This window comes from Thamnophis sirtalis, unplaced genomic scaffold, assembly GCF_051295495.1.
Source record: "Thamnophis sirtalis isolate CommonGarterSnake01/CBP01778 unplaced genomic scaffold, rThaSir2_p1.2 scaffold_14, whole genome shotgun sequence".
Classification (NCBI taxonomy): domain Eukaryota; kingdom Metazoa; phylum Chordata; class Lepidosauria; order Squamata; family Natricidae; genus Thamnophis; species Thamnophis sirtalis.
The window spans coordinates 1,651,024-1,669,309 of record NW_028261394.1 but is presented as its reverse complement, the minus strand read 5'-3'; the positions used below and the strand labels follow the sequence as shown (position 1 = coordinate 1,669,309).

General features: G+C 47.2%; 1 protein-coding gene across 1 annotated transcript in view; it reads right to left on the bottom strand.

Moving 5' to 3' along the window:
* Nucleotides 1-18,286, bottom strand: part of PEMT (phosphatidylethanolamine N-methyltransferase) — a 44,313-nt gene that overhangs the window by 10,307 nt on the left and 15,720 nt on the right. Inside the window, exons 4-5 of the mRNA XM_087728611.1 lie at nucleotides 13,900-14,045; nucleotides 5,439-5,550 (exon numbers count right to left, since the gene is read on the bottom strand). Of these exons, the coding sequence (XP_087584737.1) occupies nucleotides 5,439-5,550; nucleotides 13,900-14,045 (258 nt within the window). The remainder of the gene's footprint in view (nucleotides 1-5,438; nucleotides 5,551-13,899; nucleotides 14,046-18,286) is intronic.

The window sequence follows — 18,286 nt, the reverse complement described above, 5'->3', positions numbered from 1 at the left end:
TTAATCTGTGGAACAACTTGCCTCCAGAAGTTGTGGATGCTCCATCACTGGATGTTTTTAAGAAGAGACTGGACAGTCACCTGTCTGAGATGGTATAGGTTCTCAAGCTTGAGCAGGGGGCTGGACTAGAAGACCTCCAAGGTCCCTTCCAGCTCTATTCTATTCTAAAACCTTCGAACAACCAGCAAATAGGTAAAATGCAGAAAGGGGTGAACCATAATAGATGGCTGAGGAGCACCTGGCTTCCAAAAAAACCTTGCTTGAAGACTGGGGGACTCTACAGTTTTTGGAGATTCTTGGCTCAGCCCCATCCTGAGGTCCTCCAGATATACGATCCAGATTTCTGCCCGTTGTACCGGGAGCATGCGGGTAGCTCTAATCGCACCCCAATCCATTTGGGGTTCCCAGTCTGGAGGAGCAAACTTGCCATCAATCTCATGAGTGTGTCTTCTTTTAAGAAATGGAATTACAGAAACCCAGTTCCTCTGAGGGTTTTTTTTCCCAATCTAAAGCTCACTCAATGTGTCACCTGCCTATAATCTTTCCTTATCTTCATCTATGCCAATCCACGGGGAAATCTAAGCATTTCGGAGCCCACTTTTCCTCAATTCACTTCTTTTCGGACTTTTCTTTGGCTGCAATTTTGTTTTCTCCCGTCCTTGGAAAACTTCATTGCAGAACTTTTAACTTGACTTTTAAAGAATTGCACTCGGATTTGCAGATTTTATTTGGCAAATAGAAGTTAGAATGCCAACCAAATGAGTCTAGGCATCTTTTCCCTCAATTCCCGGGGCCTACAGCTCAGATGCTGTTTATTTAGTTGACCAGGAACAAACAAATTTTAGATTATTTCTTTGACCAGACTTTCCAAAAACAGGCAGATGGGTTTAAAAAAACGGCGGCTGCTTTCTACGTCTTAGCTCATGCACTGTTTTGTGTATCACGCCCAACAATAATCACACAACCAGTAGCCATTTTAAAAAAAAACCCTAAGCATCGCGTTTCTTAAATGCATTTATTTTTTTTCCGCCCTGGTAGAACTGTTTCAAAGTGGGAAACGCTTGGTGCATATAATCCCATTGTCGGGTCTAATTTACTCCTAAGTTTGCAACATTTATGAAGGGGAAAATGCTTATTGCTGGGCTTTTTAATACCAGTCCGGGTGTGTTTAGTGAAAGGCCAGGAAATATGATCTGCTCCCTGGGTCCTTTTTCATGAGGTCATAGCAAAAAAATTGTTCTCATGAAGTGGAAGGAAATAGCCTTGGGGCTCGATGTCATGGAGACAGCGATGAGGTAGCTACTGAGAGGAGAGAGTGTGGCTTTTATAACACAATCACAGCGTTTCACTCGGAATCAGCAGAGGGAAGGGCGAGGGATGGCGAGAGCCACCCGTTTCGCTGGTTTGAAAATTTTCACTGCTTTAACGTTCTCTTTGCAAACCCAATTCAGGCTTGGGGAATGCTTCGAAAACCCCACAAGTTCTCCAAATAGGACAGTCTGCTCACCGTAAGCCTGATCCAAAGGGCACCAGCATTGGGGAAAGAATGCCCAGAAATGCCACAGACGGTGGGAAAATCTTTGCCAAGGCTGATGGAGGCTTTAAAGGGAGGAGGTGTAATCCAGAGAAGAATTAGACTTGGGGGTCAGCTCCTGTGCCCCTCATGTGATGCCAGGGTGGGATTTTCTGCAGGAAGAAGGAAAACGTGGTTCCCGAAATATATTTCGCCCTTTCTAGGTCTGGATTCGAACCAAGATATGCTACTGCAGAGTTGGTTGGAAGCTGGCAATGCCAGACAGATTTAGCCTGATGGTGCTGGAATAATAGGGGCTAACATCTCTTCTGAGGCCCCTTCGAGTCTCAGTCTCTCTCTCTCTCTCTCTCTCTCTCTCTCTCCCTCCCTCCATCTCTCTCTGTGTCTGTGTCTGTCTCTCTGTCTCTCTCTGTCTCTCTCTGTCTCTCTCTCTCTGTCTCTCTCTCTCTCTGTGTCTGTCTCTGTCTCTCTCTCTCTGTGCCTGTGTCTGTCTCTCTCTCTCTGTCTCTCTCTGTCTCTGTCTCTGTCTCTCTTTCTCTCTCTCTGTCTCCCTCTGTCTCTCTCTCTCTCTCTGTCTGTCTGTCTCTGTCTCTGTCTCTCTCTCTGTCTCTCTGTCTCTGTTTCTTTGTCTCTCTGTGTGTCTGTCTCTGTCTCTCTGTCTGTGTGTGTGTGTGTGTGTAAGAGAGAGAGAGACAGAGAGAGAACAATTGGCCCTATTTGCATTTGCAAGGGGGTTTGGGGGGAATTGAGGGGAACGGAATGCCTCTAGCAGACCGTTCCATCTCCCCAAACTGCTCTGAAAAGCTCTCCCCCAAAATTGGGTGTGTGTGTGTGTGTGGCCTACCCCCCCTGCCAACCCCTCCAGCCAGGCCCAGCCTGATGGGCACCTTGAGGGCCCAGAATTTGCAGGCTCCCCTCCTACCAACTGCACACACTCCCCTGCATGCCCACGGTTTCCTTTCTTTCTTTTTCAATCGCAAGAGGGACGCTTGTCCCTCCAATGGCCACCCAAGGACAGGGAGAAAGAAGAATGCTGTGCCTTCAAAGCAAAGTCAGAGCAAAGAGGGGTCTTGAGAACGGGACGCCACAAGGATGCGACACGCCAGCGCCCGAGGAGAGCTGCAGGCTTGCAGGCCGAGCTGTGATATCCTCCGAGGCCGTTTTCTGGCCATCACTCAACTTCTGAAGTGGCCGTTAAGTGCGCCTAAATGCCTCTCCTTGAGAGGCCGAGAAAATCTCTCCGTCTTCCTCTCTGATGCTTTCTTGGCTCGGGGATTGTTTTCCATCCCCACTTTATGGAGAGCCATCCAGGCTCCGCTGCCAGCTCATCGCAGCTCTCGTTTTAGTGGCCAATTAAAGCGGCAGAGATGTGCCTGAGCAAAAATTTAGTGCGTCATTCAAGCTGGAGCGCTCAAGCCCCACCGCTTATCCTGGTTTACTCCCTCTCCTCCGAGGGACACACGGCCTCGCCCGAGCCTGGCTTGGCGAGGAGGGTGGACTCACTGAAGTCAGGCGGATATCTAGAGATCCCCTCCTCTACCCAATCTGAGAGCACCTCCTACCATCCCACAGATTCCCCTAGGATGGGAATTGGCTTTGGGCCACGGGTGCAATTCATTTTTTTGGGGGGGGGTTACTGTTTCTGTGGGCGTGGCTTGGTGGGCGTGGCAGGGGAAGGACACTGCAAAGCCCCCATCCCCTCCCCACTCTGGGACCAGCCAGGGGTGGCTTTTACCGGTTCTCCAAACTACTCAAAATGTCCACTACTGGTTCTCCAGAACCTGTCCGAGCCTGCTGGATTTCACCCCCCGCTTTGGGCCCATTTCTGCTCTGCCTACCCAACTATAGCAATAGCAATAGCATTTAGACTTATATACCGCTTCATAGGGCTTTCAGCCCTCTCTAAGCGGTTTACAGAGTCAGCATATCGCCCCCAACAACAATCCGGGTCCTCATTTCACCCACCTCAGAAGGATGGAAGGCTGAGTCAACCCTGAACCGGTGAGATTTGAACAGCCGAACTGCAGAATTGCAGTTAGCTAAAGTAGCCTGCAGTGCTGCACTCTAACCACTGCGCCACCTCGGCTCTACTGGCAGCTTCCACCCAGGGGGCAAAGTTTGGGTGTTAGGGAGGAAGAGAGGACAACAGAGGGATAGGATCGAGATCATGTGAGCTGTTGGTACCGCTTTATAAGAATATAATAACAGCGTTGGAAGGGACCTTGGAGGTCATCTAATCCAACCCCTTGCTCAGGCAGGAAACCCTACACCACTTCAGACAAATGGCTCTCCAACATCTTCTTAAAAACTTCCAGTGTTGGAGCATTCGCAACTTCTGGAGGCAAGTCGTTCCATTGATTAATTGTTCTCACTATCAGGAAATTTCTCCTCAGTTCTAAGTGGCTTCTCTCCTTGATTAGTTTCCACCCATTGCTTCTTGTTTTACCCTCAGGGGCTTTGGGGAATAGCTTGGCTCCCTCTTCTTTGTGGCAACCCCTGAGATATTGGAAGACTGCTATCATGTCTCCCCTGGTCCTTCTTAAACTAGACATCCCCAGTTCCTGCAACCATTCTTCATATGTTTTAGCCTCCAGTCCCCTAAAGGTTTGGAATACGGCATCCAGTTTTGGTCACCACAATTTAAAAAAAGATGCTGAGACTCTAGAAAGAGTGCAAAGAAGAGCAACAAAGATGATTAGGGGACTGGAGGCTAAAACATGCGAAGAACGGCTGCAGGAATTGAGTGTCTAGTTTAACGAAAAAAGAACTAGGGATGACAAGATAACATCTTCCAGTATTTGAAGGCCTGCCACCAAGAAGAGGAGGTCAAGCTATTCTCCGACGCACCTGGAGGCAGGACAAGAAGCAACAGATGGAAACTCATCAAGGAGAGAAGCAACTTGGAACTAAGCAGAAATTTCCTGACGAGGACAATTAGCCAGTGGAACAGCTTCTCACCAGAGGTTGTGGATACTCCAACACTGGAGGTTTTTAAAAAGGGACTGGACAGCATAAATACCATCAACATAGAATGGAGTTTGCTCAGAAGCGGAAATACACCAATGAGAGGAAGAGAGGGAAACAGAGTAGAGAAGAAAGATAGGAAGAGAGGGATAGGAGAGAGGGTAAGGGGGGAAGATGAGGAGGATAAGGAGGAGTGGAATGAAGAGAGAGGAGAAGGAGAAAGGGAGGGGAAGTAGAGTAGGAAAGGATGATGGAGGGAAGAAAGGATGTAGAAGAGTGGGAAACAGAGGAGAGAAGAAAGATAGGAAGAGGGGGATAGGAGAGAGGGTAAGGGGGGAAGATGAGGAGGATAAGGAGGAGTGGAATGAAGAGAGAGGAGAAGGAGAAAGGAAGGGGAAGTAGAGTAGGAAAGGAGGATGGAGGGAAGAAAGGAGGTAGGAGAGAGGCAGAAGAAAGAGGTATATGGAGAGCAGAAGAGCTAATAATGGGTTTTTATCTTTCTGGGCGTTGATGGCAAGAGGAAGTGATGTAATTGCTACTTAATACAATAGGATATTGGCTATGTAATAGTATACATGTGATTGTATGTTATGAAAATGGAAAATAAAAAAGTATATTTTAAAAAGGAACTGGAGAGGCATTTTTCTGAACTTGAGCAGGGAGTTGGACTAGAAGACCTTCAAGTCCCTTCCAACTCTGTTATTCCGTTAAGATTTACACCTGTATTGTGATTTGGGGTGTTTTACAGGGAAAGCCATCATCTCCTCAAAGCAGAAAAGTCAAATATTTCATGTCAATGCAGGGAGCAAGCAGTGAATCTTTTATGGCTGTGGGTTGCAAACCCACCCCCCAAATAAATGAAATGAAACCTCACTTTTTTCCAGGGTCCCAACCCCTTTATCCTGGCGAAGAAGCAGGGGAGAAAGAAGAGAGGACTTACATGAGGGACCATCCGAGATAGATGGAGGTGCTACCCCAGTACATCGGATTCTCCGTGACACTGAAGGGGAAGGAAGTCACCTTCGTCTCCATAAGAATCCCAAAATAGTCTCCTGGAAAGGAAAGAGGACAAACCGTTGAGACAATCAAGGAATCGCTTCGCTGGATCCGATTAGAGGCCTCTTCCCACGGCAACCAGTTTGAGTGGCATTGATGGGTCCAACAAACACCAAAGATCTGGAGAAGGTTGACCACGGAGGTCCACCATCACAATGCAACTGCAAAAGTCCTTTCCCATCCCTGCTATTTGGGCCCTTCGTCCAAATTTTGCCCAAACCTTATGATTCTTGATGAATGTATCTTGTCCTTTTATGTACACAGAGAGCAGAAGCAACAAAGAGAAATTCCTTGTGTGTCCAATTACACTTGGACAATGAAGAATTCTATCCTGCAGCACTGCAGGCTACTTCAGCTGACTGCAGTTCTGCAGTTCGGCTGTTCAAATCTCACCGGCTCAGGGTTGACTCAGCCTTCCATCCTTCCGAGGTGGGTGAAATGAGGACCCGGATTGTTGTTGGGGGCAATATGCTGACTCTGTAAGCCACTTAGAGAGGGCTGAAAGCCCTATGAAGCGCTATATAAGTCTAAGTGCTATTGCTATTGCTAGAGTGCTGTACTGCAGCCACTTCAGCTGACTGTTATCTGCAGTTCAGCGGTTCAAATCTCACCGGCTCAAGGTTGACTCAGCCTTCCATCCTTCCGAGGTGGGTGAAATGAGGACCCAGACTGGGGGGGGCGATATGCTGACTCTGTAAACCGCTTAGAGAGGGCTGAAAGCCCTATGAAGCGGTATATAAGTCTAACTGCTATTGCTAACTGCTATTGCTATTGCTATCCTATCCTATCCTACTCTATTCCATTATTTCTATTCTATTCTAATTTTCTATTTCTATTATTTCTATTTCTATTTCTATTTCTATTTCTATTATTTCTATTTCTATTTCTATTTCTATTTCTATTTCTATTTCTATTTCTATTTCTATTTCTAATTCTAATTCTAATTCTAATTCTAATTCTAATTCTAATTCTAATTCTATGTTATGGTATTCGCAAGTTGTTTGCAACCAAAACAATAAAGGAAGATGCTTAGAAGTAACTTTGTGTGTCTCCCTTGTATTTTGGGGGTTTTATTTGGAGTTTGGCACAAACTTACAAATTGGACATGACTCAGCCAGCTGCAGAAATTGTCAGGCAAGGCTGAACAATCATACCGGTGGATAAAACTTTTTTTTTTGTCATCTCATTACCCCACTGAGCTGCCTTTGGCAATCAAGGGAGGCAGCGGGGGAGAGAGAGAGAAATTCCAGAGCTCCAGAATGGCTTTTTGACAGGGTAGGAAGCTGTGGAAATTGCCAATCTGACCCAGGTACCGATTACTAATAAATTATTGCACTCTGCTCACTGGTGCTTGAAACACGTTGTTACCAGCAATTAAGGGCCCCGGTTTTATAAAGAAGTGTCAACTACAGTTCAAGGGAAGGGGGCCAGGAGAGAAATAAATTGGTTTCCATTTGATATGACTCATGCTAAGAGCCATAACTTTAAAAAGAAACGTCCCCCCCTCCCCAGTTTTTTTTTAAAAGCAATTTAGAAGCTGTGACACTCACTTTGCCCTGCAGAAGTAATTCAGTTGCATTCCTGTATACTTATTTTTTTTCCCAAAAGTGAGGCATTTTGTTTTCCACGGGCCCAGATTTTTTGGAAAAGGTGGCTTGATAAGACTCTTGGATTCTCTTCTCCCCCCCTTCTCTGCCACCCCCAGCTCCAGGTCTGGAGCTTCTTCACCCCATGAAGCAAGGTGGAAGCAAAAACTAGGATCTAATGCTTGCTAGAAACAAATCAGAGCTGAGGGACATGGAGCCTCTCTCTCTCTCTGTCTCTCTCTCTCTCTGTCTCTCTCTCTGTCTCTCTCTCTGTCTCTCTCTCTGTCTCTCTCTGTCTCTCTCTCTGTCTGTCTGTCTCTCTCTCTCTCTGTCTCTCTCTCTCTCTGTCTCTCTCTCTCTGACCCTCTGACTCTCTCTCCCTCTCTCTGCCTCTCTCTGTCTCTCTCTCTGTCTGTCTGTCTGTCTGTCTCTCTCTCTGTCTGTCTGTCTCTCTCTCTCTGTCTCTCTGTCTCTCTCTCCGTCTCTCTCTCTGCCTCTCTCTCTCTCTCTGCCTCTCTCTCTCTGTCTCTCTCTCTCTGTCTCTCTCTCCCTCTCTCTGACTCTCTCTGCCTCTCTCTCTCCCTCTCTCTGCCTCTCTCTTTCTCTCTCTGTCTCTGTCTGTCTCTCTGTCTGTCTGTCTATCACTCTCCGTCTCTCTCTCTCTCTCTGACTCTCTCTCTCTCTCTCTTCTTATATACAGAATACCAGAATTGGAAAGGACCTTGGAGGTCTACTAGTCCAACCCCCTGCCTAGGCAGGAAACCCTACACCACTTGTGTTTCCTACACTATGTGTCAGGGTTCCAAATAGCATCCAAAATTAAATCAGGGTCCGAGGCAAAGGATTCCTCAAACTCCCAATTGATGAAGAGAGCCATGTTGGCACATCTGGGAAACCCCGAATCTGAAGGCTTCCCGGTTTTCCCCACCCAGTTGAAAGTTCAAGATCTTGCCCCCCACACCCACAGGTCCATCCCATGGTCCAATCTCCCACTGCCATACTGGCAGTTCCACCCATCCAGTTCCGGTCAGGTGCAGAGGTGCAGAGACAAAGGATGACCTTGGCTTTCTAGAAAGAATGTTGTTATGGCTACCTATCATCTAACTACGTACACACACCCCTCCCATTTTCCCACAAAAGAAAATGCACAGTAGAATAATAGAAAGTGTGATAGGCCAAAGACCCAAAAGAAAAGATGGCTGCAGGCCTGACACCGTATTGGATGACAGAGGGTGCGTGAACGTATGATCCCATCAGAACCATGATAGCTTGGCTAGTTTCTAAAAGGGTTGGATCAATTCATGAAGTCCTGGGGATCATCAGCTTTGAGGTCACAGAGATGGCCTTTGAAGGTGGGCTTCCTTGGGCAGTAGGGTGGTCAACCGTTGGGGAAAGGGCTACTGGACTAGTGGTTCTCAGTGGTGCTGGCTGCCAGCTTGGCTGGCTTCCAAAGATGAGTTGGGCCAATTCATGGAGATCCTGGGGATCGGCCGATCTTAGCCTTGATGGCAGGAGAATGGCTCCTGAAGGCCACTGCTGAGAGCCTGGTGGGCCTCCTTGTGCAGCTGGTTGACCACTACTGGATGAGATGGGCCAGAGTTCCAATCCAGCAAGGCACCGCTTACATTCTTCTATTTTTAGCATGACATCCAACCGAGGAGAAGTCTTCAGGACGTCTTCCTCCAAAATTGCAATCCTTCTGGACAGAAGAATTGAGACTGAGGCAGAAGACAACAATCCTTCCAAGCTGGACTCCACTTGACTAAGTCATGCCTTTAAAGGGAGGGAGGGAGGGGGGGATTTGGGTAGTTGTTGTTTCTTTCCTGAATGGGATGGATTGAAGTCTCCAGCTGCTTCAAACCAGTCCTGAGGAATGTTGGAAGATCACATGGTCTGAATGGTGGGAGGTGAAAGAAGGAGGGTCATCTTTAAAAGAGAAAAAGCCGTAGGAAGTTTTTAATCCCTCCAAGGGTTGGAACCAAGTGGGACAAAGGCATTTTGCTCCCGAGGGAGTCAACATCATTCCTGTTTTATCATGGGAAAATGGCTCTCCTAACCACACAATGTTACATCTTCCTACACAAACACACGTTTTGGGAATGGCTGCTTCACCCCCAGCGAATTGCAAATCTTGCATCTCTCCTTTCCGCCTCCCAATTCCAGTAAAAACCCAACAACAGGTGCCTCTTTCGAAGTTGTATAGCGAGGAATACAAAAAGCCAAGGAAATAAAGTTAGCATGGATTTGTGTTTGTGTTATATGTGCTGGAGATGTTCTTTTGTCCTCTTTCTGTTCTCTCTGCGCCCCCCCCCCCTCAATTCCAAATTGCGCACAGCTGTGTTGGTCCATCTGGAGGAAGAGACAGATGGGAAATTACTTTTCCCCTTTCATGGGAGGGCAAATCAAAAAGCCGCAAGAGGAAGCTTGTGAGTTTGTCGAAAACTCATCGCAAAGCAGCAAGATATAAAAAGGGGGGAGGGGTAGAGATATCTGGATGGGATTAAAAAAAGGTGGAGAATCTTATTAGTTATTTATTTATTTATTTATTTATTTGTTTGTTTGTTTGTTTGTTTGTTTGTTTGTTTATTTATTTGTCTTGTATGCTGCCCACTCCCGAAGGACTCCGGGCGGCTCACAATAGACAAGGGAAGGGGGATAAATAGGCAAAGACAACACTTTAAAAAACGCAACATTCACAGTTTCCGTGGTGCTGGATGTTTCGCAAGCCCCCCGGCCTGCTGGAGCAGCCAGGACTTGGTGGCTTTGCGGAAGGCCGGGAGGGTAGTAAGGGTCCGGATCTCTACGGGGAGGTCGTTCCAGAGGGCTGGAGCTGCAACAGAGAAGGCTCTCCCCCGGGGAGTCGCCAGCCGGCATTGGCTGGCAGATGGAATCCGGAGGAGACCTAACCTGTGAGATCTAATCGGTCTGAGGGAGGTAATCGGCAGGAGGCGGTCTCTCAGGTACCCAGGTCCGATGCCATGTAGGGCTTTATAGGTAACGACCAACACCTTGAAGCGGGTCCGGAGACTAATGGGTAGCCAGTGCAGCTCGCGGAGGATAGGTGTGACGTGGGTGTATCTGGGTGCACCTACAATCGCTCGCGCGGCTGCGTTCTGGACTAACTGAAGTCTTCGGACACTCTTCAAGGGCAGCCCCATGTAGAGCACGTTACAGTAATCTTGCAATAAGAATCTTGCAATAAGAAGCAAAGCCGTAAAGCCACCAAGACTTGGCTGTTCCGGCAGGCCTGGGGCTGTTGATCAATGTCCAGCCCCACCTACACTGAATGGATGATGTGCAATTTTGATTATGCACTTTTATTTTAAAATTTTAAATGTTTTTTTATCTGTCTGTAAGCCGCCCAGAGTCCCTAGGGAGTGGGCGGCAGACAAATTTTATTAAGTTGGAAATTGCAATGGGTCAACAAGTGGACATGGCAGAGACGGAAGAATCAAGAGAGAAATTGTTTCTGCTGAAGAAAATAAATTTATTTTCCCCCACCGGGAAATGGGGCCATTTCATCCCCCTTGGAGGTGAATGGTAAATCCATACCAAACAATGGGTTGATTCCTTCTTGGTGGGTGAGATCCTGATCCAGAATGAACCGATAAAGGTCCAGGGTTGGGAAAGAGAAGCAGTGGCTGACCATTCTGAGGGACACAGTTAGATGGCCTCAAGGGTTCTCAAGTAAGCATTGCCTCACTGGAACTTCCTACCGCAGAATGTCATGGAGGGACGTCACTTGGATGCCTTGACAGAAGACAAGTGGGATGCAGAGCAGTTGGCCCTTAACAGACACTCCTGGAGAGAAGATAGGGCCTTCCAGATCTAAGAGATTCTGGTCTGGTCCAGATCAAGAGCAAGGGTCTCCAACCTTGGCAACTTTAAGACTTGTGGTCCACAAGTCTTAAAGTTGCCAAGGTTGAAGACCCCTGTCCCAGAGGCCTTCCTTGTGGGACCAAAACAGTGGCTCTACTAAGCCCATCTTCTTCAGTCTTGGAAACTTTAAGAATGAATGGACTCCAACTCCCAGAATTCCCCAGCCAGCATGCATGGACCTCAACCCTTCAGTCAACATGCATGGCCCAAATCTCCAGCTGGCTAGAGAATTCCAGGAGTTGAAGTTCATGGATGCTGGCTGAGGAATTCTGGGAATTGAAGCCCACACCACTTAAAGTGGCCAAGGTTAAGAAGCCCCGAATTATTGGGCTGTGGTCCGAGGCAGCTGTCCTGGTCTCTCAAGAGGAAATGATGGGCACTATACAAAGCATTCTCCTCCTCTGTTAAATCCCCTCTCTAACCGATACCGGAAATGGGTTAGGTCACCATGACATAAACCTTATTGCTGGACTGAATTCCTAGGATAATGGACACGACTTGAAGAGACCTGCATTCACAAGATACGGCTTCTGTTCTCGCCACATCAAAGAGCACAATCTTTTGGGAAATCAAGTAAGCAAAAATTGAGGGACAGCGATGCCCCTCGCCCCGGGATTCTAGGGACACCTATGCCCCCGCTGTCCACTCTGGCCTGGATCTTGGATTAAAATGTCGGTCAAGCAGTTTTCTGGCTGCTTACATATTCACATACGCAGACACAATGGAAGAAAATGGGCCAGCTGAGTACGAGTCCTCGGCTGCGGAGAATCTGCCCCTACTGTGAAGGAAATGGGAAGGACACCTAGCTGTTCTTTAGCGAGAGTGATCACTCAGTGCCAATCTAAACCCGTAGCCTACATTGGAAAATAACCATCTGGCTATTTAAACACGCCGTCCCGAATGTTTGTATTATGTTCTTCCCCCTGTTATGTTATTTTATTTTATTTGTACTTGTAAGCCGCCCTGAGTCCCCCCGCCCCGGGATTGGGCGGCATATAAACCCATTAAATTGACAAATTGCGGAATGAGACAGAGCCAACTCTTCAGCCTATCAATCGCAAAACAAAATGGGGAGGGGGGAATGATTTTTGGGTGGCCAGGGTGGTGTACTCCCCACTGGGTGAGGCAAAGCTCCACGCACCTCTGGGTGGATGCTGAAAAGCTAAGCAGAAAGTATTTGGAGAAGAGACCGCCAGCAGATGTGCTCAGGTAGGACTAGACTGGGAATGGAAGATCTAGCCAGCACAAACTCTAATGAAGGGGGATGAAGGCATTTCCTGGTGAGTTCTTGGGAGGGTTTTTTTGCACACTGCAGAGAGAGGCTCTTTTCCCAGCTTTGCCACTTGAAAATGGATGGATGTCAATAGCAATAGCAGTTAGACTTATATACCGCTTCTAGGGCTTTCAGCCCTCTCTAGCGGTTTACAGAGTCAGCATATCGCCCCCAACAACAATTTGGGTCCTCATTTTACCCACCTCGGAAGGATGGAAGGCTGAGTCAACCTTGAGCCGGTGAGATTTGAACAGCCGAACTGCAGAACTGCACTCAGCTGAAGTAGCCTGCAGTGCTGCATTTAACCACTGTGCCACCTCAACTCCCAGAATTATCCAGTCAGCACACTGGAGAGTTATAAGATGACTGTACTTCAACTCCCAGAATTCCTCAGCCAATAGACTGGAAACTTTACGATGGGTAAAGTTGGTGGAGATGTGGTTTTTCTCACTGGTAATTCCTTGATTAGAGTATTGCTTTCTGCTTTATTGTTTGTCTGGTGTTAATCCATGCTTATCAGGGTATTGGCTGCTGGAAAGGTTGTGTCCTAGTCTTTCTTTCCCTGGCCCGGCTCGGAATTTCGGGAGTCAGAAGTCCACCCATCTTCAAGTTGTTACAGCTGAGAAGCACTGGACTAGAAGATCTTTGGTGTCCCCTCCCCCTCTACAATTCTAAAAGTCACCTCCGTATCATTGAGAAAATGATGTGAATACATCTATGAACTCAGTCATGTCCCACTGAACAATCTTGGACTGACTTCCCAAAACCTCCCACTTCAATATTATATATTGGGGCAGAAAGAGAAAAAAGAAAGAGGGATCAACAGTGGTGTATCCACAGCCACCCAGGACAAAGGATCTGCTTTGATATCTTGGATTTAGCAATAGCAGTTAGACTTATATACCGCTTCATAGGGCTTTCAGCCCTCTCTAAGCGGTTTACAGAGTCAGCATATCGCCCCCAACAACAATCCGGGTCCTCATTTTACCCACCTCGGAAGGATGGAAGGCTGAGTCAACCCTGAGCCGGTGAGATTTGAACAGCCGAACTGCAGAACTGCAGTCAGCTGAAGTAGCCTGCAATGCTGCATTTAACCACTGCGCCACCTCGGCTCTTTCATCCTGCCTTGTAGAGGTCCCCGTGGTCAATTAGCTTTGACTTGGGGCAACTTGGAGAACGTTATCTGTCTGCCTGTATCCACCTAGGTCAGGGGGCCTCCAATCTTGGCAACTTTAAGACTTGTGGACTCCAATTCCTAGAATTCTGGGAGTTGAAGTCCACAGGTCTTAAAAGTTGACAAGATTTGAAGACCCCTGACCTAGGAGAACCTTAGCAATAGCAATAGCAATTAGACTTATCTACCGCTTCATAGGGCTTTCAGCCCTCTCTAAGCGGTTTACAGAGTCAGCATGTCGCCCCCAACAATCTGGGTCCTCATTTCACCCACCTCGGAAAGATGGAAGGCTGAGTCAGCCCTGAGCTGGTGAGATTTGAACCGCCGAACTGCAGAACTGCAGTCAGCTGAAGTGGCCTGCAGTGCTGCATTTAACCACTGCGGCCACCTTGCTGGAGAACGTTGACATCAAGCTACAATCAGGTGACCTTACCTAAAAACGTTCCAATGAACCCCAGGGCGAGGAAGCTGGAGGTCACCAACAGGATGCCCACTGCTATGAGGGTCACGCTGGCATAGTACCCCAAAAGGCAATCCAGCAGTGGCAACTTGGGATGGCTCTTCATCGCTTCTCCGAAGCTGCAAGAGATGGAAAAGAAAGATGGGTTGACGTGACAACAGAAGCCTTCCTCGTTGGGCGTTGCAGGCGGAAGAAAGGAGACTCGGTTAATTACGATCGCTTCACGTGGCTAAACTTTTACTGAAGGACTTTTTAGCAAGATAAAAACAATGGGAATGTTAGAAAGGAAGCAAAGAAAGTAAGATAGAAGCGTGAATAAGTAAGAAAGAAGATAGAACTAGAAAAGAAGATGAAGATGAAAGAAAGAAAGAAAGAAAGAAAGAAAGAAAGAGGAAGGACTGAAGGAAGGAAGGGAAGGAAGGAAGGAAGGAAGGAAGGAAGGAAGGAAGGAAGGGAGGGTGGATTTCCAATCTTTTTAATAGCAGGTATAAAATATTACCTTTTCTCTCTAAGCTTACATAGTAATTTCCTCCTTCCCATAAGCGATCTTTTCTAATCTTCAAACCCATATTTCATTTTTCTCTTTTTTTTCCAGCAAAAAAGTCCAGAAGAAGCATTTTTTTAGAATGAGCATTTTTGCCCTGGCAAACAGAAAACTCAATTTCCTGCCTTGCTTTTAGTTTGCTAAGTGCAAATGTCTTGTTTTCTTTCTGTCTCTCTCTCTCTCTCTCCCTCTCCAAACGCAGCAGACTGATACTAATACCAAACTCAGGTGCTCCGTGCCGCACTTATCCCATCCCTGGAAGGAAAACAAATATTGGATGACAGAACACGTGAGGTGGATGATTTGTAGTGGGGAAGGGGGTGGGGGATCCTTCTGGCAAGATGAGAAGCAAACAGCCCCAAGCCCACCCCAAGGAACAGGTAGGAGCCGCCTCTGGGGTTTCCCACTGTGAAAAACTTCCAGCCCAGGAGGAAACCTTGCAGAGTTGAATTCGATGTCATTATAAACAGGGCTCGCGTTTAATACTCAGCAGTCAGCAGAAGTCTTTCATAATGATTTTCCTATTTCTGATTCTTACTGTTTAGAAAAGTCTGTTGTTATGGAAATGGCTGGTATGTATTGTTATACGAAAGTAAAAAGGTGAGCTTTCACGTTAATATTTTATTCTACTGCACCAAAAGGAGTTGGAAGGCCATGCTTCCTCTGCCCTTTTCCTCCTCTCTTATTGTCATTTTTTATTTTCTTTGCTTTTTCGTTTTTCTTTGCATTTCTGCATTTTATATTTTGATAAATACAGTTATTTTTTGAAACAATCATGCCTTCCTTATTTCTTTCGCTAACTGTATCCGTCAGAGCTACCGACCATCGCTTCATTTTTCTTGGCCTCCCAACCTATTTCACTTGACGTCCGAAACGAATATAGGATAAAGGAGAAAAACGACACTATGAGATCCCTTGGCTTTTTAAGTAGATAAACTACAACGTGGCATTTGAAGAGAAGGCATCTTTCCTAGTGCCCCAATTCTGCCAACACATACCAGCTTCAGGAGCTGGTTCCTCTTTCCTTCCCATCCCTTCGAACCGGCCCCTTGGCTGGTTAATCGATGATGGCAGAGTTGATTGAATGACAGCTTGAAAACAGCGATGGAGGATTGGGACACCTGGCCAGGTCTGCCATCTTCCTTTCGCTGTGAACCCCCCCCCCCCATGCTTGCTCATGGTTCAACTCTTCTGCAAACAAGGAAGGGCCTTCCATTAGCCACCCAAGTCGAGATGCCTGTGTTTTCATGCCAGCCGAAAGTGTTTGCTCAATGGGCCACTTTCTCCCGCAGGCAAGATTGATGGTTTCCTAAACAGAGTTTTGTTTGCCTAACAAGTGAACTCACCTGCACTATTGATAAATAAACCTTTCAGGCGTTCATATCTCTGGCCAACGCTGGTTTCCTAAGTTAACGTCATCGGTTTGGCATCTGGAGTCAATCGGGTTCATGGCAGCTGTTACAATCCTTCTCGGAGAGATGGATCGATCAACCGGGGTCCATTGTTAATATAAACCCACTTTACAGACAGCTGTCTCCCTCTGCTGACTTCATGCCCGTTAAATCAGAGGGAGGGGGGGGGGCTGCTTGGAAGAAACCCATGTGCTTAGCATTAGCAAAAACAAACGATGCAATTTTAAGGGTGCCCATTTTTGGTAACAGGATAAAAAGCACCGCAACCAAACAGCCACATTTAAAATCTTGCAAGTGGCATTCCTCTTTTGATGCTCTGGTCGATCAAACTCCTGCTGAGGAGAGATCTAACAGTTCCTGTTATCTGTAGCCCGATTAAATTCAACTTAAGACTACTGTACTGTGCAACTTGAGGGGCTGCCCTTGGATACGGTTCAGCATCTCCTTTTGGGAGAAGAGCCACTGTCCTCAGACATGGCTCCCAGTCAGTTAAATCCTGTGTCCTTAAGGGGGACTGAGAAACCTGCCTGCTCCATTGTTACCTGCCCTCTATCCTTGCACACCTGAGAAAGGTCTTTCCAGGTGGGAAAGAGTTTCAAGAATGGGATTTCCTCCCCCCCCCCCACCACACACGAAAGAACAGCCTATCTTGAAAACCTGTGGTGTCCCCTTCAGGGTGTCTTTCAGCCTATCTAATGTTCAGTTGATGTGTCATGTGATAGATAGATAAATAGCTAGATAAATAGATAAATAGATAGATAGCTGGATGGGTGGGTGGGTGGGTGGGTAGATAGGATAGGATAGATCAGTGTTTCTCAACCTTGGCAACTTGAAGATGTCTGGACTTCAACTCCCAGAATTCCCCAGCCAGCATTCGCTGGCTGGGGAATTCTGGGAGTTGAAGTCCAGACATCTTCAAGTTGCCAAGGTTGAGAAACACTGGGATAGATGAAAGAGAGGCAGAGAGAGTGAGGAAGAGGGAGAAACAGAGATAGGAGAGAGGGAGAAAGAGGGAGAGAAAGAGGAGAACTAAAGGTAGGAGAGAGGGAGGGAGGGAGAGAGGAGAGAAATAGAGGGAGGAGAGAGGGAGAAGGAGAGGGAGGGAGAGACAGAGGGGGGATAGATGATAGATGAGTAGATAGAGAAATAGAGGGAGGTTCTTGAGTGCAGGTTCCCTTCCTTGGGCCATTATTCTTCTTAGAAATGACCTAATGAAGCAGCCAATCCTTGACTGACCCTTTGGAGCCGAGGTGGCGCAGTGGTTAAATGCAGCACTGCAGGCTACTTCAGCGGACTGCAGTTCTGCAGTTCGGCTGTTCAAATCTCACCAGGCTCAGGGTTGACTCAGCCTTCCATCCTTCCGAGGTGGGTGAAATGAGGACCCAGACTGTGGGGGCAATAATGCTGACTCTGTAAACTGCTTAGAGAGGGCTGAAAGCCCTATGAAGCGGTAGATAAGTCTAACTCCTATTGCTATAATGGAGTTTTGGAGCTCGGCTAGGCTTTGCCTGGGGCTGAGGGACACGACTCTTGAAAAGCTTCGCTGGAAAACTCGCCATCTTCATTCCAAGGAACTCCAGCTAAAGGGATGGATTTTTTGTGTGTGTGTGTGCCATGCAGTTGGACTTCTGCTTCTTGGAGTTCAGGGAAAGAATTCTGTCCTTCAACAGAACAACATTTACCGGTATTCCTCGACTTACGACCAGAATGCAGCCTGCCCATTAGGGGAATAAAACAGGTCACCCGGCTCGATTTTACAATGGCCTTTTTTTGGGGGTAGCTCTCATGAAAGCAAACAGGGTAACCATTAGCAGACCAACTGCTCCCCGTGGGCCGGTTTAGAGAGAGGGGGGGGCTGCAATTTGTTTTCAACTAGAAGTTTTTTTTTAAATGGTTTCTGTGCCCATCATTTCTCTGGCTCGTGAGTGATGCCTAAGGAAGATTGCAAAAAAACCCACAACAACACCAAAAAACCTTCAACCAATAGCAATAGCAATAGCAATAGCAGTAGACTTATATACCGCTTCATAGGGCTTTCAGGCCTCTCTAAGCGGTTTACAGAGAGTCAGCATATTGCCCCCAACAATCTGGGTCCTCATTTTACCCACCTCGGAAGGATGGAAGGCTGAGTCAACCCTGAGCCGGTGAGATTTGAACCGCTGAACTGCTGATCTAGCAGTAGCCTGCAGTGCTGCATTTAACCACGCAGAACAAGCTTAATGCCGAGATTCCCTTTGCCGTCCCCAGCCTCAGGACTGGAAAGCTGGAGTCCGTCTCCTTTTTCCTTGGTCCCATGGAATATTCATGACCCCAGAGGGTGTGAGGACGGGGGTGGGGAGGAAAGAGAGGATTTAGATTCAGCCGGTCCACACTCTGGATTTAATTCTGATTCCCGCTCAGCCTT